This window comes from Medicago truncatula, chromosome 3 (genome assembly GCF_003473485.1).
Source record: "Medicago truncatula cultivar Jemalong A17 chromosome 3, MtrunA17r5.0-ANR, whole genome shotgun sequence".
Taxonomy (NCBI): Eukaryota; Viridiplantae; Streptophyta; class Magnoliopsida; order Fabales; family Fabaceae; genus Medicago; species Medicago truncatula.
The window spans coordinates 46,409,454-46,437,054 of NC_053044.1; the positions used below are offsets into that span (position 1 = coordinate 46,409,454).

At 33.1% G+C, this 27,601-nt stretch overlaps 3 protein-coding genes across 3 annotated transcripts; all 3 read left to right on the plus strand.

Moving 5' to 3' along the window:
- The first annotated feature begins 4,126 nt into the window (after positions 1-4,126).
- On the plus strand, positions 4,127-7,408 carry LOC25489831 (bZIP transcription factor 18). Its single transcript, XM_013606059.3, has 4 exons — positions 4,127-4,640; positions 4,723-4,855; positions 5,588-5,672; positions 6,665-7,408. The coding sequence occupies exons 1-4, from the start codon at positions 4,300-4,302 to the stop codon at positions 7,039-7,041; spliced, it is 936 nt and encodes a 311-aa protein (XP_013461513.1). The 5' UTR covers positions 4,127-4,299; the 3' UTR covers positions 7,042-7,408.
- A 9,843-nt stretch (positions 7,409-17,251) lies between these two features.
- Positions 17,252-19,194, plus strand: LOC25489833 (expansin-A8). Its single transcript, XM_013606061.3, has 3 exons — positions 17,252-17,492; positions 17,877-18,189; positions 18,553-19,194. Exons 1-3 carry the CDS (start codon positions 17,348-17,350, stop codon positions 18,854-18,856), a joined length of 762 nt encoding a protein of 253 aa, XP_013461515.1. The 5' UTR covers positions 17,252-17,347; the 3' UTR covers positions 18,857-19,194.
- Positions 19,195-25,656: 6,462 nt separating this feature from the next.
- Positions 25,657-27,594, plus strand: LOC25489834 (expansin-A8). The gene is made up of 3 exons (XM_013606062.2): positions 25,657-25,975; positions 26,308-26,620; positions 26,975-27,594. Exons 1-3 carry the CDS (start codon positions 25,831-25,833, stop codon positions 27,276-27,278), a joined length of 762 nt encoding a protein of 253 aa, XP_013461516.1. The 5' UTR covers positions 25,657-25,830; the 3' UTR covers positions 27,279-27,594.
- Positions 27,595-27,601: the final 7 nt, after the last annotated feature.

A 27,601-nucleotide genomic window follows, 5' to 3' on the forward strand; every position in this document is an offset into this window, starting at 1 on the left:
AGAAAATAAGTAGTGAATTTGAATAAATTATTGTAAGAATTATTGTATTGTATGAAATATTAATAAAATGAGATATTGTTATATGCCTCAATTTTGTTCATTTCTTTTGCTTTTATATTCGAATTTTGTATTTAATGAATAAATCTTAATTTAGTTCATTTACTTTTATTTATATTTGTATTTATTTAATGAATAATGTCGAATCAATATTTATTTTAAGTGCATAAATAAATTAGAATAAAGTAAATCAAATAATTTGAATATAGTAAATAAAATAATTTAGATTAATGTAAACAAAATAATATAGATTAAAGTTAATAAGATAATTTAGAATAAAGTAAAAAAATTTAGAATAAAGTAAATAAAATAATTTAGAATAAAGTTAATAAAAAAAAATTAGAATAAAGTTAATAAAAAAAATTAGAATAAAGTTAATAAAATAATTTAGAATAAAGTAAATAAAATAATTTAGATTAAAGTAAATAAAATAATTTAGAATAAAGTTAATAAAATAATTTAGAATAAAGGACTAAATGTAACCAAAAAATAAGAATAAAGGTGTAATAGAAAATTATTTAGTGCATAGGTTTCATATGCATTAAATTCAGTAAAAAAAACGTGTAAAACTCAATAAAAGTGTTGAATAACCGACCAAAGTCTATAAAATGTGTTCTTGACCACCGGTCAAACTGGCGTGAGTTAACCCACGCTAGTGTTAACCTGGGTGTGAGTTAACTCACGCTAGTGTTAATCCTGGGCTCAAGAAAGCACGTTTTTTTTGAGTTTGTTCAATGCATTTAACACGTTTTTGTTAAGTTTTTAAAGTTTTTTGACCTTATTTATGGTAGATATAACCTATGCTACAATCTCCCCCTATAAATACACCTCTAAACTTCCCCATTTCCTCACACCATCTCATATTCTCACCCTCCTCCTCACTCTTTCCCCCATGAATCTTCTTCCTTTCCTTCTTTTTTTCCTTCTTTATTTTGGTGTAAAAAGAGAAAGAATGATAAGTACTGGGAATGCCGGAGAAAAGATAAGTAGTGAACAGCTTTCTTGAAAAAAGAACCCGATTGGGTAAAACTAGATGTGCAGATTTAGTTTTACCCTAAGAAGCTAGGTTTTCTGGTGATTTTCTTTTAGTTTTACCCAGGGAGGTCGGTTTTCTTTTAGTTTTACGCCAGAGAGGTAGGTTTTCTGGTGGTTTTTTTTTAGTTTTACGCCAGGGAGGTAGGTTTTCTGGTGGTTTTTATTTTTTCGCAGATTTAGTTTTACCCCATTGTAAATGTAATAAGAATTATATTAATAAAATGATATTTTATATCTATTATTTTTGTTTCTTTATTTTTGTTAATTGTTGCATTTATTTTATGATTGATTGCGTGCGTACTGAATTAAAAATCCGAGTAAAGTCAATAAATAAATTAGAATAAATTCATTGTGAATTCGAATAAAAATTGCGACAGCGTGAATTCGAATAAAAATTGTGACAACGTGAATTCGAATAAAAAGTCTAATCAAGGTTTCGTTATATTACATAAACGACATGTATGTCAACAATAACATTACATTACATGCACCTTCCAACTACAACAATTGTCTTGCCCCTGAATGGGGCAAATTCAAACTTGGCTAAGCAACAGGACTCCAACATACAATCAACATCTTGAATGCTGGTATTCAAGTGTCAAGGAATGCACCTCATTTTGTTAACACTTGAACACATTTTAGATGATGGTATTCAAGTGCCAACGAAATGAGGTTCATTCCTTGACACTTAATACCTTCATCTAAACCAGCCTAGCAAGAATTTAATCTTTTCAAAGGAAAAATATAAATGCTGAGCGAAATGCTTGAGTCCTAGGCGTTTGGCAAGTTTGAATTATCCCATTTCAGAGGTAAGACAATTGTTGTAGTTGGAATGCACCTTACCCTAACTAATGACGATCTTCTGGCGGAATCAAGTTGTTGATGATATCTTCAGTTGATCTCAGCGACGTTACCCGCATATCGATCCACTGGAACATGTTGTGCTCCCAAAACATGCTCGTCACGTTTTCGTCATTCTTTAACTCCATCCAAGTGAATGATACTCTTCCCTCGTCGAGCGTTGGACATTTATACCGAACGTATTCCACCCTTCTTGCGTCTCTGGGGTTGACTCATTGGTTGAATTCATTCAGTTGATCATTGAGACCTCTTAACGTTACATCAAGGCACCGAACCTTCAACCTCTGAGGTTCTCCGCCGTTGAATTCTGCATGAACGTCGATCCACCCGACCATTGCTTCAAATCTACACAATAAGAAATTAAACACAATCAATGAAAAACTCATTTCAACATTTTATCAAACACTTGGAGTACAAATTATACATAAACCCTAAAAATGATAACTACAACATAAACATGCAAACATCTAAATAATTAAGCAATATTACTCATTTGCATGTAACATTGGGTCATATCTTACAAAAAAAAAAAAAAAATTTAAACAAACCCTAAATATAAAAAATTTTAATCTAAGTGTAAAAAATCTAACATAGTATCTAAACATCATAACAATTAAGTCATTTGCATGTAACATTCTATCATTTCTTGCAAAAAAATTAAAATTTTAACAAAACATTAAACCTAAAAAATTCTAGATTAAGTGAAAAAATCTATCATACCAACATAATTTAAGGGAAAGCTTACTTGTTCTTGTTGTTGGAGTGTTGTTTGATTTGAAAGCTTACTTGTTCTTGTTGTTGGAGTGTTGTTTGATTTGAAGTTGAAGGAATTTTGGAGTTGGGTAATTTGAGAGAAAATTGAGATTTGTGTGTGTGTTGTGTTTGAAAATTTTAAGTCACACTGCATGACTTAAGTTACGTTTCTCTTATAACTAGCGCAACTTAAATCACGCTACACATGTTAACATACGTATGGGCAATATGGACATTTACTTTGGGAATGAGCGGAAGTATTTGAGTAATGAGCAGAATTCTAGCATTTACATGTTATTTGTTAGTTAATATAAGAATGGGTGAAATCCATGATTATGGCCTGCTGTAACTAACATGGGTATGTCACTGACTTGAGGACCCCAACTCACATGCTCATATGTTAGGCCTTATAATGAGTCGTGCCTAAGTGGAAACCTCAACTCAGTGTTCATGTTTGGCCACACTTTCATCATTTTGTCTATTTGTTTTTCTAATAGTATTTTTTTTAATAACTTTACGGAATGGGATCCTCTTAAATTTGGATTGGATCCCGAACATTTAGTGACTTTAGGCATTTTCTAAAGAGATAATGAAAAAGAGAAGGATGAAAATTAGATGAGAGGGAGTGTGTTATAGGAGAGAGATAGAGAGAAATGTAGAGGGAATTCCCTCCACAAAGTTAGAGGATCCCAACCGAACTTTACTATTTAATTTTAATCGATAATTTCTTAATCCACTACATAAAGTGTGATTTTTAATTATTGGAAACACGTTTTTGATTATGTATTTTATTTTTGCAGTTTTGAGCATATATGAGGTAGATTGAGAAATTTCCTTTTAAGAGACAACACATAATTTTAGTGTGTATTTAGATAAACGGTAAGTTAGGAAAAAAATGTGGGACTTCATCGTGATTTTGTCAATTTTACTGTGAAATTTGATTTAGATATGTAAAAAGAAGACTTGAATCTTGTAATAAGTATAGAAAATCGGATTAGAGGAGTCAAATTAGTAGAGGTAGAGAAAAACTTACCATACAAGCAACTATTAAAAACGATCTAGAGAATAATAAATTAAATAAAAAACATGATTTTTAATATAATACCATAACATCGTTTGATTCATGTAACCGACAAAGTCATACTATATTTCTCATTAGTTATTACTATTATTATTATTATTAGTTTACTTTACTAGCAACAAAAAAAAAAATCTAACTTTCATTAAAAAAAAAAAGTCTAACTAAAGCTAAAACAGGAGAGAGATATAGGGAAAATACCAGAAATAAACAAAGGAGAATGATAGTAATAATAGTGTTATTATTATGATGGCGGAGTTTTCATTAATAATCTCGTGACAACGCCGTGGAGATTTCCTTTTTGAACTTAACCTTCTTTTTTTTTTTTGGTACAAGAACTTAACCTTCTTTTTATCATTGAAAGGAGAAAACAACCGTGCGAGTGTGAGAGAGAGAGAGAGAGAGAGAGAGAGAGAGAGAGAGAGAGAGAGAGAGAGAGAGAGAGAGAGAGAGAAGAAGAAGAAGAAGAAGAATAAGAAGAAGACGGGATTCAAACCGGATCGGTAACCGCAGCGATGTCGTCGTTCCCGTTCCACCGTCGATCTCAATCGGAGGTACATTTCCGAATCCCCGACGATTTCGACCTCGAAATGGATCCCTTCGACTTCGACGCTTCTCCGCTCCAGTTCCAAGATCCACCACCACCTCAACACGACGATCTCCTTTCCTCTTACATCGATTCCGATAATTCCGGATCCAAACTCAATTCTCCAACCGCCGCTAATGCCGGTCACCGCCGTAGCAATTCCGCCGATACATCTTCTTCCTTGTTGTCTGAAGGAATCGAATCTAAGAAAGCTATGTCTCCTGATAAACTTGCTCAATTGTGGACAGTTGATCCTAAACGCGCCAAGAGGTCTTTCTTTTAATGCAATTTTCAAATTGGTTTTTTGTTTATTGAATTGAACTTGTTTTTATAGATCGTGGATTTGATTCAGGATTCTGGCAAATCGTCAATCTGCGGCTAGGTCCAAAGAGAGGAAAGCTTGTTATGTGGTTGAGCTTGAAAGGAAAATCCATACTCTTCAAACTGAAGCAACTACTCTTTCTGCTCAATTAAATCTTTTCCAGGTTATTACTTATCATTGCCTAATTTGAGTAAAAATATCGTTATTATGTATAGTTTAAATATACAATTATGAGAGATATTAATTAATGGATTTCAACATGATTATATACTTGCTGTAAAGCTCAAATAGGCTGTGTAGTTAATGTCAAGAATAGTAAGTGATAAGTCTGATCAAAGAAGTAGGTCAAATTGGAGAGCAGCGTTCCGTAGCAATGAGATTAGGGGTAGTATTTGCAAGCACTCTGATGCTTAAGTTAGGGAGAGAGCAATAAGATTGAGAATTATTCAGGTTAGAATTTGTGTACCGTTTGTGTAATGCTTAGGTGCATATATATCGAAGGAATCCGAGGAGGGGTTATGGTAAACTGTTATGGAAGGCAACCTCAAACGGATTTCTTCCACGTAGCTGTTGTGGGCATTAATGAGGGTTGGGACGTTATGGTCATATGAAGATTCTGTTCGAGAGAATCTGTGTGTGGGAATGTCGAATTGGGCTCCATATTCACAGGTGGGGCGGGCCTTCGAAAAGTTACCCTATCCTTTGGTTATTTTTTTTTTCATCGGGCTATTGGTTTGCTTTTCACTCTTGTGGCCGTTCATTTTTCAAAATGGACATGCTTTTGTTTCCATTCAATTGAACTTGGTTTCCAGTTTGTTAAATTCCTTATATTAGTGGTGGGCTTTCATTTTATGTCCTGTGAAACTTATTCATTCAGAAACAACATCTTTTTCAGAGAGATACAACTGGTCTGTCGAGTGAAAATACCGAGTTGAAGCTTCGGTTACAAACCATGGAGCAACAAGCTAAGCTATGTGATGGTACGTCTTAGCCATGCAAATATGCAACACTTTATTTTCCTGTTTCTTGTTTTGCTGCTTTTTGTTGTTGTTTTGCATCAGTATAATATGAAAGGCCATTAACTTAGTTTAACCCTGAATTAATGACAGCATCGGTAATTTAAATTTGACTTAGTTGTAATTTTAGTTTCTAGAATATGCAAAAATCTCTTTCATTTATTTATATTATGTTAGAGCATATAAGTTATCTTGTAGTATCGGTTTCTAATCCTCATACCTTTTCAATTTAATGAATGCAGTCCAAACATTAATATTTTGTCTATTTATTAATATTTGAGCCTACGTGGATTATATTTTGTGACATGTCAACTGTCTCGGATGACATGGTAGTCCATTTAAAGGATAAATGTTGTATCCAATTACCAACAAAATGAGCTGGCATTGACAACAACAGCCTTGACATGTAATTTTTTTGTGCCATGCCATGTCAGCTCAAGTTGTTGCAAGATTACAAGATATCATTCATTATAGCTTACATTCTTAGTAATTGGATGCTATATTAACACCTGGTCTAGACTTCATTCATTTGGAAATTGTGGGTGACTTGGCTTAAACAATTGAAACTGTAGATACCGAAATCACCTATCTACCAAACTAGAGATAAAAAAATACAATGAAGCCTATATTATCAAAAACGATACTGCAGTGATTGAAGCCTTTCAATTTTTATTTTACTTGACATCTTATTAATTTAGCTCAATTTATCACTTACTATATAATTTTGAAAACCATATTCATTTATCACTACTTCAACTAAGGTTAAACCAATGAACCATGAATCAAAACCTTCACTACTTCAATGACTAGTCAAGTTTTCAAATCATTGTACATGATCAATAACCTAAAAGTAGTGTTTCTGTTTTGTTAAAATTTCAGCTTATATGTGACATACAATTCATTTACATTACTCAAACCTCCAGTTTTAAAAACAATTGTTATTATAAAATTTACAGCTCTAAATGAAGCATTGAAGAACGAAGTTGATAGGCTCAAGCTTGCTACTGGAGAGGTACCAACCCATGCTGATACCTATGGTTTGGGAATGCATCAACTTTCATATTCTCAAGCTTCGTCCTTCATGCACCAGCCACAACATGGTTCAAACGAACTTAGGGCCATGCAAATGCAGCATTTTCATTCACTATCATCTAATGGATCCAATCCCCACCAGCCTCAGTTTGATCTACCCACTTCATATGATTTGTCAGAAATGTTGTCAAGTGATTCTATTGGCCAATTTCAGGGGCTGGACATTGGCAACAGGGTTTCTCATGTTCTGATGCCTGATGGTCCCTCTGTTTCTGTTAATAAAACCAACAACGCCTTTTGATGCAAATTTTACTAACATGTCCCCACCCTGTTTATTGGGTTGTTCATAGATTGACATGAGTGAGACCCAGAGGTATTGATTTTTTGTTTTTCTATTCAATTATTTATTTGATTGAGGGTGTATGTGGATTATTAGCTTATCTTGAAAAAAACACTAAATTTAACCGGTTTTTTGAGATTTTTTTTTTTAAAATTGACTTTCCCCCAAAAGAATTGAAACAAATGTCTTCAAGGTGCTCATTATTTTTCTCTAATTTCCTGTTAGACTTGAAACTAATTCATGGAGATTGAAAATTTTCAAGGTACATGATCCATTATGGTCATTTATGCACAACATTGTTTTATTAATGTGATAAGCTTTTTCTTAAGAGCTTTTCTTGCTTTTCTTCAATTGTTCTGTACGTAATGGCACCTTCTATTCAATAACATTTCTCAATCTGTGTTCTCATTTCTGCACCGAGCATCACTAACAAGTCTTTGTGTCGGTTCTCACTTCTACCTTGTTGCACTAAAGAACCTTTTATCATAAATTTCTGTTGCTGATGACTGTTGTTCATAGGTGTAGACATGGTATGCCATGGACAGACCATTGAGTTTAGTTTTTGTGCATACAAAAGGTCCATTTTGAGAGAGAGTAGTTAATTTTGTGATTAAACTATTCAATCCATCAATTTGTGTTTTTCTCGCTATCTCTCCAAATGGAGCTCTCAAAAGGTAGACGTGCTTTACTGCTTAAACTGTCAATTTTTATGAAGAAGCCATTTGAACGTGTCCATGTACCTTACTATTTAGTCTCGTGTATTAGTTGGGAAATAAATGGCAAACACTTGTGTATTCTCATTCTTCATCTCGGCATTTTAATTCTCATCTTCTCTGTGAATTTCTGTTACATTAGTAAATAAGGTTGCAGGAAAGAGTTGCAGTGTATAGCGTTAGATTTTATTCAAAGCCAAAAGTACTTCAGCTGAACGAGGAAAAGCCAAAAGCGTTAGATTTAGGTCCCATTTAGATTGCCTTTTTTTTTTTTTTAACTTATGCAAATAAATAAGTTTTTATGTTAATTTATAAGTTCTCACTAACGAAAATTGTATCTTTATAAGCTGTTTTATCATAAACTACTTCGACAAGTTTATGAATAATACATAAAAACTTATTTATTTGCATCAACTAAAAAAAAGCCAATCCAAAGAGGCACTTACATTAGCAGTTGTTATTCTTAAGTAATACTTCAACCTTTGTAAGTCAAAGGGAAAATGAAACGTACTACATGTTGTGTTACGTAGCAAATGATCAAAGGGTGATGCTTGTTTGTATAACCATCGATAATGATTAGCAGGTAAGCGAAAATGCACTCTTTCGATTGTTGTGTATGTCTGCATGATTCAGTTGATTTCACGTAAATTTTATCTAATAAGAAAAAGAATATTCTTTATTCAAATATTAAAAACAGTATTACTAAAGATAATAAATATTGATCTTGGCACTGAAAAAATGAAGATTATTGAGCTAAAATGAAGATAATATTGAGCCCAGAGTGGCCTCCTCCACTTGGAGTCTTGGTCAGTGCCTGCCGAATTGCAAAATAACCAAGGAAATAAGGCTTAGATATTATTTCGGGTTATTAGATCAAATTAGTTGCTAAAGGAATATTTGCTGTTGTAAATTTTGCTGGAAAAAATAATCTAAAACTGGGCTCTAATTACGAAGCTCTAATGTATTTCTAAGAGAGACATGAAGTGGATTATTTCCATGTTTATCCTAATTTTAAACTTCAACAGCAACAGCCTGTTTTATATGAGATATATATGCTACATTAAGAATAGAAACATGTATAGAAGGAAGAAACAATAGAGAAATTGGAACACTTGTTATTATAGAGATTAGGGATGAATATAATTGTCACCGGCTCATGCAGATTGTTCAATATAATTGCCATTTGTTATTACATATGTCAGCTCAACTCCACAACGCAACGCATTTCATTTGATGGATCACATTCACATGATATTTCAACGACATTGCAAAGCTATACATGTCTATTAGATCGCATTCGAAGAATCATGCAGTCTTTGAAGAGTCTATAGTGTTGTGTTTCTTTTGAATGAATAAAGGGAAAGACAGAATTTCATTCTTTGGTTTTGCAAAAATGAAATGAAACGGAGTATGATGAAACTCAATCCATCCAACACCATTCATTCATCCAATTTCTCATCCTACCAAATTGGAGTTTATCAGATGAAATGAAACATATTAATAATCTAATTACATTTTTATCCCTGCTTTTTCTATTTCATTAGCCCCTCTTTATTTTTCTCTTCATTGTTTTTTGTTTATAGATCTCTTTCTTCTTCTTTTCAGAAATGGTACTATCACGTAAATTGATAAGGTTGATTTTACTACGGCAGTTGCAAATGGAAATACACATGGCTTTTTTATTTATAAACTCTTTGAGATCGGTTTTGAATTATATCTATAAGATTTTTTTTTTTTTTTTTTTTTTTTTACGAAATCTATAAGAATATTGATATTGAGTTATATCTAAAAGATATGATGAACCGTAATTTACAAAAAAAAAAAAAAAAAAACATTAATGTAATCTATATAAGCTAGAAAATATAAGAATTTTACGTGTAACCAAATGGAAATACAGTTGTTTTAAATTATGCTGCAACCAAAATTTAAAAATGTTTTGTTCTTACCTTAATTTGTGGTGCTATTAATGTTTATTATGGTGCTACTCCATCCGTTTTAAAATATAAGCAAAATTCACTTTTTAGGTTCATTCATTCAATGATGTATGTGGTCCATATTCTGAACCACATACATTATTAAATAAATGAACCTAAAAAATGAATTTTGCTTATATTTTGAAACGGAGGGAGTACTTTTTTTGGACAAATATTCTGGTGTTACTTAGAAACAATGTCAAAATAATCACATATTAATCGAATTGACTTGATAATTCAGCATAGTGATGTTTTTTAAGTGAAGTGTAAAAATGGAATAAAAAAGTTATAACTCATTGCATTTAGTAATCTTAGAAATCTTGGTTAGGTTTGGCACAATCCTACAAAACCAACTTGTAAGGTGAAAATTGCCTCCTTTTATAAACATATTGTCAGGTCAGCTATAATCCGATGTGAGACTCTTAACACGTAACTTTTCAAACATTAAAGTGAAAAATTAGTTTCCTTCCGTCGTAAAATATCCAAACAATATAATAGAGTCTTTGTTCCGCTTCATTTGTTTCAAGTTCTCCAAAGGAAGGTGAGTGTAATTTATGGAAGAATAGCAAAGCAAAGCTTGACCAGTAGCACTTGATTTTAACATTTTCACATGGTTAATTACCGTCGTCCTGGACTGTCATTGTCCACGGTAAAAATTAGGCTATGTTCACTAATATAATCAGTAATCACTAGCATCCCAATGAGGAAATTTACACAGCTTATAATTCCTTCGGTAGCGGATGATGAAAATTGTTTCCACTCTGATACTCAACACCTATTTTCAGCTTCATATCATAACAACCTCTACCTAATCCTTCAACAACTTCCATAATCCAACTGAATTTTTAAGCATCTTCAATGGTTCAACCTTCTTTTTTTCTTTCTTTCAAAATTTTATTAAATAAAACATAAAGTCATAAACAAGGTGCAGCATATTGCACAAGATGTGCCCGCACGAAACCAAAGTCATAAACAAAAGAAAATAAAAATGCCACCACATTTTCTATATGTCTGCTTCATTTTGTTCACAGCACACCTTTGAGCCCCTTTGACTAATAGCATTTTCAATTCATCTATCATTCATTAAATAAAATTTAATCCACAAACATTTTTTTATGGACGATCCCCTTTGACTAATAGCACTTTCAATCCATACATAAAATTATTTAATTTTTATAATTCTAAAATAATAATAATAATTCAAATATAATAAATTATTGTAATTATTTTTGCATTCCTTGGTTTTGGCTTTGATGGTGGCCTCTGCTCACACTGATGAGAATTCTATACTTGATTACAAACTATTGACATTTTGGAGGATATATTTAAAAAAATCCAAATAGTTTAGGGACTTTCAAAATAATTAAATTAAAATGGGATGTACAATAATATTACATGATAACTTCATACCTCATGCATCAGGTTATATTTCAAAAATAAATAAATAAATAAATGTGATTACAAGATAAAGGTTTGCAAAGTTAAGATGACAACATTGAAACCAATCCATGTTGAGAAATAATTTCAAATGACATATGGGGTACCAAACATATAAATTGTAACCATTGGTCACCTTTGCAAACAGTTATGGATGACCTACAACTACAAGGTTACAGCCCCCCAGCACCCCATTTAAATCCACATGGTAGGGTTTGGAATATGTTTCAATACATGTACTTTGAGCTATGCAGAAAACTACTTCTTTGAAATACTTAATTTGTGTTCTACATATGACCATTGCATGTAACTACCACAAGAATGTGACCCCTCACAGTCCTTGTTAATGGTTCAAGTTCAATCCATATTATGAGGTTTCATTTGCTTTCTTCTCAAGTGGGTCTAGGAGACAGGCCTTGTGGTCCCTTGGACAAAACTCATATGGATTTAATTCACTTATCCCTTTATGTGGATCATATTTCTAGTGTTGTTCAACCATTCCCTTTAGGGATTATTTGAATTTCATTTTTTATGTTTGATTTTTCAAACACTAATTAATAAGAATTCTTCTCTACTTTTTTATTAAACATTTATAAATAAATATTGACTCATTTAAAGAAAAGGTGGAATATATGTTGCATACATGGTATAAATGCTTGAGCGAGGAACTTAATTGTTTTCCCTTTTGGTCTTTTGAATTTTGGACATGTTACTTTTCCTAATCATCAAAAACTTGTACAAGTTTGAGGCATTCCCTCTTCATGGTAAAGCCGTAAATCTTGACTCATACTAGCACCGAAAATAAGTGTACCCTAATCACATTACATTTGTCTCTCTATCTTTAGCTTTTAAATTTCTTAGGAAACTCCCCATAATTGACAAAAGATGACAAGGGTAAAAAGGTGAAAAAGTTACTCACGGAAGTGGTGATTAATTCATCAAACCCTCTCCTTTATTATTTAATTTTGACAATAAAATACTACCTATAAGAAAACAAATTTGCAGGCTTCATGAAAAGATGTTCTTATGGTGATTTAAAAGGGACGTTTATACGCGTGTCGTAATATGAATTGTTAGTGCAATTTAATATTTGTTACCCTAAATAGTTTACTGATCTTTTTGTCCTACTTGTTCTTACTAACTGTTAATAATAAAAGTAGGACACGGGACGAAATTTCTTCACTTTTTTTTTTTTTTTTGTAAGAAATTTCCTCACTTTACATGTTATAAATATTTTTGTTGTTGTTTGATGATATATTAATATAGTTGTGAATTTGGGTTTAAACCTCAATAAATTTAGATGTTTGAGCAAAAGGAAATTACTAATATATTTAGATCTAACTTAGTAACTAACTAAATGTAAAATACAAACAACAAGCATGTAAAATACAAACTACAAGCAGATGATAAAGAAAAAAAAAAATTAAACAGACCAAAATTTGTTCATCAAGTTCCACCACTTCATTACCAATGATTTTTTTACAAAGATAATACAAAATAGTTACAAGAAATTACTTCAACAAACTCTCAAGAACAACCGTAATTTCTAAAAACAGTCAACTCTTAACCTCTAAGCTCCCTAAAAGTTCCCTCATTTGATTTAACTATATTCTCTCTACAAGGTTGCACAAAAAGATGATCAATGAATACTAAAGTAGTATTCAGACCCAGACAAATCATGGTACGATTTAAACTCATACATCAATACAATATTGAACCTAATCCAAAATTGCACAGCAATTTAACCTAATCGCACCACGATTTTTTGATGAACCAAAACTTCCAAATTGTTTCTCCAATCGCGCTACAATCAATCCCAACCGCGTGATTTTTTTTAAACATTTCCACATCAAATTTTCAGTCAATTTTCAATAAATATATAATAGAAAATTGATCAAAAAAAAAGAAGAAAAAAAAAACTATACACACACGTTGATTCCCCTAACCAATCTATTAATTATTGGTCTAAAAATTAAACATATTTTATTTCAACACCTAAATTAAACATGTTATATGCGATAAAAGAATTAAACATATTATATTGGGCATTTTATCAATTATAAATATCATTTTACAGAAGTAGATTAAGTAGCTTCCATTTTTATTTTTATTTTTGAAAGGATTAAAGTAGCTTTAATTTTGGTTTTTGGTGACAAAAATTAGGGTTCAACTTTGTTAATATTTTAATTTTGGTTTTTAAAGTAGCTTCTATATATCCTTTTTTTTTTTAACAAATTAAAATGGAAGCTTCTATATATCCTTAATTAAGTAGATAATAAAAATAATCCATCTACTCAAAATGCATACTCATCACTTATATTTTATATATCCAACCACTAGAATATTTATTTATATTTGCAAAAGTCATTATCTGAATTTGATTTAATTGCATACCAGTTTTCTTTCCTCAATATCGAAATTTTATTTATATATTTATCCAGAAAATGACGCTTGAATGAAATGGACCGTAAAGAACGGGACATGCATGTGCCCCTAACATGGTAGGGCCAATATGAGATCTCCCCTCCACTTTCTCTTATTCGTATTAATTGCATTACCATATGTATATGTGCATACAAAAAGAAGTATCATAAAATGATGGTTGAAATTTGAAAAAATTGAAAACTTTGTTTCACTAAACAAAAAATCAACCACTCTCATTCTCTTTGTTTATTGTTTATAGTTTAAACGTCTTCATGTCCCTTCACTAAGCTTTGTAATAATTAATATTGATTTTTATTTGTTGAACTAATCACAAGGTCCTTTGATTGAACGCAACCACGTGTCCACTTGGCACGTTCTAAATAAGAAGTGATTTGAGATATACCCTACTGAAAAAGGGACGCAGTAATTGTCTTTTGTTAACTTATTGTTTATTATGGTTTATCATTAAAAATATATAATCAAACAATCAAAATTTATTTTACTAACGTTTGATTATACGATGGCTGAGATCACTTTTACCTTCTTTTTACTCAAGGGATCGCTTTTACAACGTCTCTCCTTTTTACTATGATCATATGGAAAATGCTGCCTCCCATTTTTTTTAGAGAAATGATATTAGAACATCAATTTTATGACAACTTTCTCTTTCATACTCACATCATATTCACATTTTCTCTCTACATTGCTTTGGTTTTTGTGTCTAAACTCACATTTATCTGTATATTTTGGTTGTCCCACAAGTTGTCCCATAAAATGGTTGTTCAAATAACACTTCTCTTTTTTTTTTTATTCAAGAAGTTGTATTGTTCCACAATTTGATTGAGCCACTATGCTAATAAAATTTGTATTAAGAAAATCTTAAGGCATAGAGCAATAATGAATCAATGTTCCAAGACTACAAGAAGATTGAAAGCTACATCTTCACCAAAATTCTTAAGATATTATGTATATATAAGGATTACCGCTCTTATATATTTAAAATTTAGTTTATTTGTATCGATGTGAGATTAATTATATCACTTGAATTTAAACGTGAGTCTCTCATGTCCTATACTTCCATCGTCATTATTATCAACTAAACACGCTTGTTGACACCGCCATTAAGACTTTCAATATAAGAAATCATCATGTTCCACTCCCGCTCCCCATCAAACTGACTAGAGCATACCACCATTGAATGATGAAGGGATCATGACATTTAATTAAAAGTAACCACATTAGTGAAATTAAATATCACATTTTCATCTAAAATTTTATGATATCCGATACATGAGCCATGTATATAATATTTATCTCGTTCATAATTAATGTGAGATCTAAAATTCAACTCCTAAAGACATCCTTAATGAGACTGAAGAGTATTTACCACTTATCTATTAAATTCTATACTAGATCTTCTTTTTTCTTTTTAAATTGGTGTTATATGAAAAGTGGTGAACCAAACTTACCAGTTTTACCGTACAAATAAGCATTTGATTCTATTTTTTGATTGGAGAGACGACAGTCAAACAGTAGCCTTGTTGCTTAAGTAATATAATTTGCTTATTAGAATATGGTTTGACATAGTAACCGACAAATAAAATATAGGATTCTTTCTAAGTACTAATCATCTGAAATGACTAATTGTCTAATATTAATTTCATAATATGCTAGGATTAAGAGAGTTGTACAAGCAAAAGAATAAGACAAAAGTTAATTTGTTGTTATCTCATTTTTAAGTTTTGGTTATCATATCATAGTAGACTTTAAATCAGCATTGGTTTTTAAAATCATCTGAAAACTTGAGCAAATTAATGACACACGTGTAGTCAAAATACTTTAGTAGTTAGGTTGGCATAGTGGTTGATTTGAGATCTTGAAGTTTGCTCATCTCAAAGTTTCAAGTTTGATTTTTTTGATGTCAATTTTGATGGACAAATCTATACAAAGCCTTGCTCTAGTTTTAAATGGGCTCCCGCAATGAGCTGTATGATTGATCCTCTCGGAATAGTCGATTCTTGGATCGGACGCCGAGTTTTTAAAAAATAATACTTGAGTTGTTGGTTTGTATGGAGTGCTACAGTTAAGGTCGGTTATGTGCTCTGAGTCTTTGCAATATTAAATCTCTCTGCATACAAATTTAATATTGGTACTGTTTTGTCCTTTTCATACACAATAACAAGAACCAAGTAGAATGCAGAAAGGGTTCTGTGTATCTGTGTGATTCTGTAGAGAAAGGGAGCGGACAAGGGATTTGTAGCAGTCACAAAATAAAACTACTACAACTTAGAATGACTCATTAAATGCAAAGTATATACTAAAGATGAAAAGTGAAAATGGGCTACAATTAATATCACTAGCTACTTTTTTTTTTAAGTTACCATAATTTTACTAAAAATATACATAAAATTAAAATAATCTGGAGACATATATCAAAACCCATGCAAAACAATTAAATAACAATCATTTAAACTTTTTTATTTTTTGATGGTAAGTTTATATGAGTATTTTTGAGATTTAGACTAAATTACTATGAAATTGCTCTATTGAGAATGTCATTCTTTTAAGGGTCCTGCTAACCGGTGTCCCTGAGACACTGGTTAAGCATATCATAAAAGTGAATTATTACTATAAAAGAAAACTGTTTTTGACTTTATTATAAATTAATTACACAATTTCAATGCATTAACTACTATAAAATTTCATTTTTCATATCCTTAACCAGTGCCCCGGAAGCACCAGTTAACATTTCCTTTCTTTTAATACTCCTCAAACCCTATCGCCCAAAAACTTGGTACTAAATAGTATTAATGTCATGAATAAAATTAGGATGCATTGAATTAATCACGAGGATCTTGAATTCTTATCTTTACCAAAAGAAGGGCTATTTACAACCTTATATCATGGTGCTACCAATTCCTCCAATTGGAGTTGCATGATGAATGCTACTGGGGCGATTAAATCGACGAGAATCGAAACACCAACTATATCACTATAGCTACCGTATAGCAGGCCTTGAATTATTATGATCATTGGGGTGAGGAGTATTAGAGCAGCTTGCCCCATAATTAGGTCCAGTGGCAGAGCCAGAAATTTTATAGAATTTAGGTCAAATTTTAACCGTAAATTCACATGTGACATAATATATAAATTGTCATAACCGCAATTGGTTCTTTATCTCTATAGTATTGCAAGAAATTAATGCCATTAAGTCTACTAGGTTTGGTGCTCACCTCAACAGCACACCAAGTTGGACGTATATGGGTAGAGGCCGGTTTGATAACCCAAAATTAGTGCCCCTTTATCTTATGCTAACCGTGATTTAAGGGCAGCTTAATAAGAAATACAACACTTTCATACGTAACGACCACTTGAAAAAGATAAACTAACATATATAAAAATGAAGAGATATATAAACAGTTGAGAAATGCATGTGCCAAGTGGGACCGTAGATTTAGCAGTTGGTAGTGTAACCAAAACATTTCCATGTGCACATATGAATAAGTTTTTTGTTGTTTTGGCTCTCTCTCTTTAGACCCTAAGAAATGCTAACATGTCTCTTTCTATATCTTAGTCTTTAGTATCCCCAACCTATGCTTAACTATCCTATATAAAGCAAACCAACCTTAGCTAATGTATTAAGCACCACCAAGCACTAAAGCTACCTCTCCTATCTTAAAATCCTTTGCTACCCTAAACTTCTCTAAGTAGTAACACACAATGGCAATAGTAGCAACCTCATTCATCTCTATTCTTTTCTTTGTTCTTAGCTTATGCCTTAGAGGCACTTTTGGTGACTATGGAGGTGGATGGGAAAATGCCCATGCCACATTTTATGGTGGAGGAGATGCATCAGGCACAATGGGTAAGTTCAAATAAATACCTTAACTTTTCACCTTTACATATAATATGTCTTAAAAGTTACTCTCCATCTCATTTTTCTATATGTAATTTTAAAAAAATATATATTTGTTTCACATTTTAAAATTATTTGCAAATTTCTATCACAAGGGAATACAATTTACTACATATTTTTTCAATAATATATTTATTTAAATTTTTAGTATCCTACATTTAATTAGTAAGCTTAGCGCAACAAAACAAAAGACATTTTAGTCCCACCAGACATTTGTGATTCAACTTTTTGTCGTTTCAATTCGTATAAAGTATATTTCGGTTTTTGTCGTTTCTATTCGTACAAAATACTATTCCACTTATCTGGGTTTCTAATGAGATGTGATTATTTCAGGAGGGGCTTGTGGTTATGGAAATTTGTATAGCCAAGGCTATGGAACCAACACTGCTGCACTAAGCACTGCTCTTTTCAACAATGGATTGAGTTGTGGGTCTTGCTACGAGATGAAATGTAACAGTGACCCTAAATGGTGCCTTCCTGGTAGCATATTGGTTACTGCTACAAACTTCTGCCCCCCAAACTTTGCAGAGTCTAATACCAATGGTGGATGGTGCAACCCTCCCCTTCAGCACTTTGATCTTGCTGAGCCTGCTTTCTTACAAATTGCTCAATACAAAGCTGGAATTGTTCCTATTTCCTTCAGAAGGTACATAAACCCCAAAAAAGAAACTCAACACTACTTTCTGCCGAAGCATTAACATAGACACGGATACTACTGAACACTATGCTAACACGTAGATATTTATGATAATTTAAGAAAATATATAAGTAAGTGAATGTGACTACATGTATTTATATTAGACACTGATGTGTGTATGTTAGATATCAGACACGTTTTCAATTTAAAATGTCGGTGGTACATAATTTTCTGTTAATGAAATATAGCAAAATTTAAATCATATGTTCTCATATTTTTCTTTCTCTCAAAAAAAAAAAAAAATTGTTCTCGTATTTTTCTTCTTCATAAGCTACTGCCATGTTCTAACATTTTTTTGTGGTTTTAAAACAGAGTCCCCTGTATGAAGAAAGGAGGAATCAGATTCACAATAAATGGACACTCATACTTCAACTTGGTTTTGGTCACAAATGTTGGTGGAGCTGGAGATGTACATTCTGTGTCCATCAAGGGATCAAAGACTGGATGGCAAGCTATGTCTAGGAACTGGGGGCAGAACTGGCAAAGCAATAACTATCTCAATGGTCAAAGCCTCTCATTCCAAGTCACTACAAGTGATGGTAGAACTATCACTAGCAACAACGTTGTGCCTGGCAATTGGCAATTTGGACAGACATTTACAGGGGGACAATTTTAGTAACATAAGTTCCATTTCAAGCTAAAAAAAAAAAAAAACTAGTGTGTGTGTAATATATTGCATTGCATTGTTTCCTTTGTTTTAGTTGGAAAGTGTGAGGAAAAGAAAGGTAGATTAGGAGGAGTTCTGGCCAAAATTTGGCCTCTAATGCTGTGGTAGCAATATGGCACCCGCTAGCTAGGCCTAGTATAATATATAGTTTGCTTTTTGTTTCATTAAGTAAAGTAATTAAAGGTGATGGTGATCTCAACCCCCCTTGTATATTTGATCCCAACAATGGTACAACCAATTTGGGAAAGTTTATCATATCAATTTGAGGATGAATTTTAATTTCAAATTTGTTCCAACTTTGGCTTCTTGGGTTGCTTAATTAAATTTGACTATTGATAAATTTTCAAGTGAAAATTGATAATTGCATCGACATTTTTCTTGGTACTAGTACTCATGTAGAAAAAATGATGAACGACATGTAAATATATAATCGATCAAGAGGATACGTGAAATTTAATCCCAACATTTTTTTTAATCTGTAAAGTTTCATTATATCTACTACACTTGTTTATGTTACAAACAAATTTCCAAAACCCCAAATTAGAATAGTAAAAATATTTCGATTGTCGATGTAGACTATTATGGCCTCAATCTAATTTGATGGTACCCATTAAGAAGGTCAGTCTTTGAGAAAGTGGTAGCACCATGTAACTATTCTAGCAAATCATCAAGTTGGGGTATTAGAAAACAAAACTTGATAATAATTTTTTTGAAACTCGTCTATCAACACACATTCTCCAACTTTTTTTATTTTCGGTACTAAAATGGAATGAACAAAGGTTAACACTTTTCTTATAAAACTTCTTTGATTTAAGTCTTAAATGTTAAGTGTTGAACAATGTGTTACTTGTAACACAAGCAAGCTTGTAAGTTGGCTATATATATGCCAAGTACTGAATACAATAAATAAGAATGATTGTTGATTCATTCCAACAAGTGGTATCAGGAGTCCTTAGGGGTCCTGTGGTTTTCTTCTCCCTCCAATATTTAGAACGCAGTTTGTTTGGGGGGGGGGGGGAGAGAGAGTTACGGTGATTCTAATTTCTTTCTACGGCGGAGAAAGTTAGTTACGGTGGTTCTACGACGGCGACAATCATTTTCTTGCACCAATCTTCATCTTCTTCGCATCTTTAACAATGACAAAGTCTTCTTCTTCGTTTCTTCAACCTGCAATTCCAAAATTCGACGGTTTCTACGATCATTGGTCCATGTTGATGGAGAATCTTCTCCGTTCCAAAGAATACTGGAATCTTATCGAACATGGAATCATGGTTGCACCTGCAAATGCAACACCAGAATAGAGAAAACTTGCAGAAGAAAGCAAGCTTCGTGATCTCAAAGCCAAGAATTATCTGTTTCAATCCATTGATCGTTCTATTATGGAGACAACCCTTGTTCGTGATACAGCAAAGGATATTTGGGATTCAATACGCAGAAACTATCAGGGCTCAACGAAGGTGAAACGAGCTCAATTGCAAACTCTTAGACGTGAATTTGAAGTTCTTGCCATGAAAGATGATGAATCTGCGAACAACTACATTGGAAGAACTCTTGCAATTGCAAATCGCATGACATTTCATGGTGAAAGATTAGATCAAACGGTTATTGTTGAAAAGGTTTTACGCTCTATGAATCCTAAATTCAACTATGTAGTTTGCTCCTTGGAGAATCTAATGATGTCACTGCACTTAGCATTGATGAACTACAGAGCAGCCTTCTTGTTCATGAACAAAGAATGCAATATCAACATGATAAAGCAGAAGAACAAGCACTGAAAGTCTCATAGTTTGGTAGAGGGAACGGTAGAGGTAGAGGAGGAAGAACTGGAAATAGAGGGCGTGGTGGTCGTGGAAGAGGAAGGCAAAGCAAAGAACTTGTTGAATGCTTCAAATGCCATAAATTGGGTCATCATCAGAATGAATGTCCAAGTTGGGAAGAAAATGATGCAAACTATGTTGAGTTTGATGACAGTGAAGAGATGTTGCTGATGGCACAACATGAAACTTCCAATCAAGCAAAGGATGAGGTATGGTTCTTAGACTCTGGATGTAGCAATCATATGGTTGGAATTAAACATTGGCTGTTTGATTTTGATGATAGTTTTAGAGCATCTGTAAAATTAGGAAATGATTAAAAAATGCAAGTGATGGGTAAAAGGAATTTGAAGTTGTTTATTGGGGGCATTATTCATGTTGTCACTGATGTTCATTACTTACCTGGATTGAGTAACAACCTATTGAGTATAGGGCAACTTCAATAGAAAAATCTTACCATAATGTTTCAAAAGGATATGTGTAAAGTATTTCATGAGGAAAAGGGATTAATCATGTCAACACAAATGTCATCTAATAGAATGTATATAATATATGCTCCTGTTATCATCCCTACATGCTTGAAAGTATCAGGTGATACTGAAACTCAACTATGGCATAATAGATACGGGCATCTGAGTTACAAAGGTTTGAAAACCTTAGTGAAAAAAGAAATGGTTAACGGTTTGCCAGATTTGAAAGAAGTGACTGATATGTGTTTTGATTGTATGATGGGAAAGCAGCATAGGGAAGCTATTCCAAAAAAAGCAAATTGGATAGCTTCAAAGAAGCTTGAACTGGTACACAGTGATGTATGTGGACCTATCAGTCCATTGTCTAATGGAGGAAACAGGTACTTCATCACCTTCACAGATGATTTCAGCAGAAAGACTTGGGTGTATCTATTGAAAGATAAAGCAAGCTCTTTTGAGGTGTTTAAGAGATTCAAAGCAGCAGTTGAACTAGAATCAGGTTGTAAAATTCAGTGTCTAAGGACTGATAGAGGAGGAGAGTTTACTTCCAACATGTTTGATGAATTTTGCAGTGCTCAAGGAATTAAGAGACAACTGACAGCTGCCTATACACCTCAACAAAATGGTGTGTCTAAAAGGAAGAATAGAACCATCATGAATATGGTAAGGTGCTTGCTTGCTGGGAAGAATGTACCAAAAGTGTTTTGGCCTGAAGCAGCAAAATGGGCAACCTATGTACTGAACAGAAGTCCAACATTATCAGTCAAAGATATCACTCTAGAGGAAGCATGGAGTGATAGGAAGCCTTCAGTGAAACACTTTAGTGTTTGGTTGTTTGGCTTTTGTGCACATTCCAGATGTTCATAGGAAAAAGCTAGATAACAAAAGCAACAATGTGTTTTCTTAGGTATCAGTGGGGAATCAAAGGCTTACAAGTTTTATGATCCAGTTGAAAAAAGAATAATTGTTAGCAGGGATGTTGTGTTTGAAGAGACAAAGGGTTGAAAATGGAATGAAAAACAGAAAACTGGAGTAATAGAGACTGCAAGTATTACTGATAATGGTGAAAATAATGAAGAAAACACTGAAGAAAGCAGCAACAGTGATGGATCTTCAAACAATGAAGATAATGGTGAAGAAAGCAGTGAGTCAGAAAATGATGATGAGACAACTAATCTACTTCATAATAGAACAAGAAGGCAGCCTAGTTACTTAGAAGACTATGTAACTGGTCAAGAAACAGAAGAGGAAGAAGAATTGCATAATCTGGCAGCCTTCAGCACCAACAATGACCCTGTTAGCTATGAAGAAGCTATTAAACATGAAGAATGGAGAAGAGCAATGGATCAAGAGATTAATTCCATTGAAAGAAATGATACTTGGGAACTCACTAGTTTACCATCAGGAGCTAAGAAGATAGGTGTTAAGTGGGTCTATAAAACTAAACTCAATGAGAAAGGGAAAGTTGAAAAATACAAAGCAAGACTAGTGGCTAAAGGGTATTCTCAGCAGTATGGCATAGATTACAATGATGTTTTTGCATCAGTTGCAAGATATACTATAAGAACCATCTTATCTCCTGCAGCTTGCAGAAATTGGAAAGTGTATCAGTTGGATGTAAAAAGTGCTTTTTTACATGGTGAATTGCTTGAAGATGTGTATGTTGAACAGCCTATGGGATATTTGAAAGGAACAAACAGTGATGTTTACAAGTTGAAAAAGGTCCTATATGGATTGAAACAGCACCAAGAGCATGGTATAGTAAAATTGAAGCTTACTTTTACAAGGAGAAATTTGTAAAGCGTCCACATGAGCATACTTTGTTTGTGAAACATGCTGAAGGAAAGTGTTTGATTGTGAGTCTGTATGTAGATGATCTGATATATACAGGATATTATGAAGAGTTATTTGAAGGTTTTATAGACTCTATGAAGAAACATTTTGACATGACTGATTTGGGGAAGATGAGGTACCTTCTTGGATTAGAAGTAACTCAAGATGCCAATGGAATTTTTATTCATCAGCAGAAATATGCAAGAGAAATCTTGTCCATATTTGGTATGGAAGAATGCAATATGGTATGCAATCCTATAGTTCCTGGTAGAAAGCTTGCAAAGGATGAAAATGGAAAAGTTGTTGATGCTACTAACTTCAAGCAAATGGTTGGTTGCTTGATGTATGTGCTTGCTACAAGACCTGATCTAGCCTATTCAGTTTGTCTGATAGCTAGATATATGGAAAGACCAACAGAAATTCATGCTGCTTCAGCAAAACGAATTCTCAGATATCTTAAAGGCACATTGAATTATGGAATACTGTACAAGAAAAATGATTTGAACTGTGAACTAAATGGCTGGACAGATTCAGACTATGCAGGAGATTTGGATGATAGGAAGAGTACCTCATGCTATGTCTTCAAGCTGGGATCTAGAGCTATCTCTTGGTCATCTAAAAAACAAGCTATTGTAACTCTGTCCACTACTGAAGCAGAATTTGTAGCAGCTGCCTCTTGTGCCTGCCAATGAATGTGGTTGAGAAAGATTTTGCAACATCTAGGTCAGACACAAGAAGATTGCACCAAGATTTACTGTGATAATAGTTCTTCCATTAAGCTGTCAAAAAATCCTATCATGCATGGGAGATGCAAACACATTGATGTTAGATACCATTTTCTAAGGGACCTTACTAAAGATGGAATTGTTGAATTAGTTCACTACAACTCTGAAAATCAAATTGCAGATATATTCACAAAACCATTGAAGATGGAAAGTTTCTACAAGTTGAGAGCAATGCTTGGAGTGTATGAGATTGATAAGTTGGATTGTTAAAGCTTTACTGCTTTTTCATTTGTTTATGTTTTCTTTTGCTTTTGTTTGTCTTGTCTTAATCTGAATCTTGTGTTAGAGTTCAGATTAGGGGAGTATTTGTTAAGTGTTGAATAATGTGTTACTTGTAACACAAGCAAGCTTGTAAGTTGACTATATATATGCCAAGTACTGAATACAATAATAAGAATGATTGTTGATTCATTCCAACATTAAATATTAAGGGCACAAATGGTTTGGACCGCTTCGTGCTTTTAAGAAGTTCCATATATGGCAAAGGAGTTGACTTGATTTTTACCCATCTTTCATGGGTGCAACGATCGTATTGCCAAGGTCATCCAAAGAGAAGTTGACATGCGGGACATAAGGTCATCTAGTAGAACTTGTTGAGTATTCAGAGTTTCTTGTAATTGTTGAATTTGTCTCTTAAGTCTTCAATTTCTATTTCATGTTGAGGTTGGCGTCTGTAGACATTTTTAATGATTAAATTGAATTTTCTGTGTTTTTTTCAAAGGCAATAATCAAGATCAAAATGGTAATTTGAAAAAATTTAGGGGCCAAACTACAATTTCAAAAAAATGATAGGGGTAAATTTAAAATTTTAAAAAGTTTAACGATCAATATGCAATTTCTGAAAGTTACGGGTCAAAATGTAATTTTAGAATGTTGAGGGACAAAATGCAAATTTTCCAATTTGTATTTTTTGGGTTTGGTGTTGACATGGCAAGAAATGACATGTGGTTGGTTAAACAAAATGATGTGGCAGGTGATGTGTAAGACGATGTGATGCAGTGACGTGGCAATTCAAACGTGTGATACGATATGAGTGGATTGTCTTCTTCGTTGGGAAGACAAGTAGAAAAGTGGAAAGAGAGTGGCGACGCCTTATAGTATACCATTAGAAAGTCGCAGACGGGTTGAAATACAAAATTTTGTATTCCAAGATTTTCAAACTTCCTAAACATAATAACAGTGTTTGTTTTTGCAATTAGTTCCTATACATAATAACAATGTTGTATATGTAAGAATGAGCTTAACTAGTAGCAATTTATTAAGTTTGTCCTTTCATATTGCTTTTGTAGCGGTGACCTTTTCACAGTTCTCTCGTATATTCAAGTCAAATATAAAGAACAAAAGGAACGAATAAAATTCAAAAACAGAATATGAAGAAGTAAAAACATGCAATGCAACCGCAGAATTATTCCCACCCATCAAAAGTTAACAACTACAAATGACAAATCCATTTTTTGTAATATTTTCTTCACATCTATAGAATATGAGGAAATTAATGCAATTAAGTCTATTGCGTTTGGAGCACACCAAGTTGGACGTATATGTGTAGAGGCCGATTAGATAACCAAAAATTAGTGTCCATTTATCTTATGTAAGCCGTGATTCAAGGGAAGCTAATAGAATACAACACTTTCAATCTTTCATACGTAACGACCACTTGAAAAAAGATAAACTAACATACTATAAAAATGAAGAAATTTAAACAGTTGAGAAATGCATGTGCCAAGTGGGACCGTAGATTAAGCAGTTGGTAGTGTAACCAAAACATTTCCATGTGCACATATGAATAAGTTTTTTGTTGTTTTGGCTCTCTCTCTTTAGACCCTAAGAAATGCTAACATGTCTCTTTCTATATCTCAGTCTTTAGTATCCCCAACCTATGCTTAACTTTCCTATATAAAGCAAACCAACCTTAGCTAATGTATTAAGCACCAAGCACTAAAGCTACTTCTCCTATCTTAAAATCCTTTGCAACCCTAAACTTCTCAAGAAGTAAGTACTACTAGAAGTAGTAACACACAATGGCAATAGTAGCAACCTCATTCATTTCTACTCTTTTCTTTGTTCTTAGCTTATGCCTTAAAGGCACTTTTGGTGACTACGGAGGTGGATGGGAAAATGCTCATGCCACATTTTATGGTGGAGGAGATGCATCAGGCACAATGGGTAAGTTCTTAATGAGTACCTTGCCTTTTCATTTGAACCTATAGATGTTAAAAATTACTGTTTATCTCATTAATTTTTTTTATCTATAATTTTTAATTATTTGTCATTTTAAAATAGAAGACTACATGTTTTTTCAATACTATATTTATATTTTAACCATCCTATATTAATTACTAATAATGTTTACCCTGAAGAAGAAAAAGGAGACTTTTAGTCTCATGAGACACTGATTCAGCACTTGTCGTTCTATACTATTTCAGTTTTTGTCATTTCTATTCGTACAAATACTATTTCACGTGTGTCGAGTTCTAATGAGATTGTGATTATTGCAGGAGGTGCTTGTGGTTATGGAAATTTGTATAGCCAAGGCTATGGAACCAACACTGCTGCACTAAGTACTGCTCTTTTCAACAATGGATTGAGTTGTGGGTCTTGCTACGAGATGAAATGTAACAGTGACCCTAAATGGTGCCTTCCTGGTAGCATATTGGTTACTGCTACAAACTTCTGCCCCCCAAACTTTGCAGAGTCTAATACCAATGGTGGATGGTGCAACCCTCCCCTTCAGCACTTTGATCTTGCTGAGCCTGCTTTCTTACAAATTGCTCAATACAAAGCTGGAATTGTTCCTATTTCCTTCAGAAGGTACATACCCCAAAAAAGAATGTCAACACTACTTTCTTATAATTTTAATTGTAAATCTATATCCTAAGATAAGAAATTATGTTCTGCTTATGAAACATGGATGTAGATGTGAACGCCAAACACGACACTAACACATAGACATTGATTATAAATTTAAGAAAATAGAAGTAATTGAATGTTACTACATGTGTCCAAACTGGACATCGATACATGTTAGATACCAGATAGGTCTTCAATTTGAAGTGACAAAGGTATATAATTTTCGGCTAATGAAACATGGCAAAATTTAAACCATATGATCTCAATTTCAAGCTACTAACTTGACACTTTTGTGTTTTGGTTGTCTTAAAACAGAGTCCCCTGTGTGAAGAAAGGAGGAATCAGATTCACAATAAATGGACACTCATACTTCAACTTGGTTTTGGTCACAAATGTTGGTGGAGCTGGAGATGTACATTCTGTGTCCATCAAGGGATCAAAGACTGGATGGCAAGCTATGTCTAGGAACTGGGGGCAGAACTGGCAAAGCAATAACTATCTCAATGGTCAAAGCCTCTCATTCCAAGTCACTACAAGTGATGGTAGAACTATCACTAGCAACAACGTTGTGCCTGGCAATTGGCAATTTGGACAGACATTTACAGGGAGACAGTTTTAGAAACATAAGTTCTATTTCAAGCTAAAAAAAACTTGTGTAATATATTGCATTGCATTGTTTCCTTTGTTTTAGTTGGAAAGTGTGAGGAAAAGAAAGGAAGATTAGGAGATCAGGCCAAAATTTGGCCTCTAATGCTGTGGTAGCAACATGGCACCCGCTAGTTAGGCCTAATATATATAGTTGCTTTTTGTTTCATGAAGTAAAGTAATTAAAGGTGATGGTGATCTCAACCCCCTTGTATATTTAATCCCAACAATGGTACAACCAATTTGGGAATGTTTATCATATCAATTTGATGATGAATTTTAATTTCAAATCTGTTC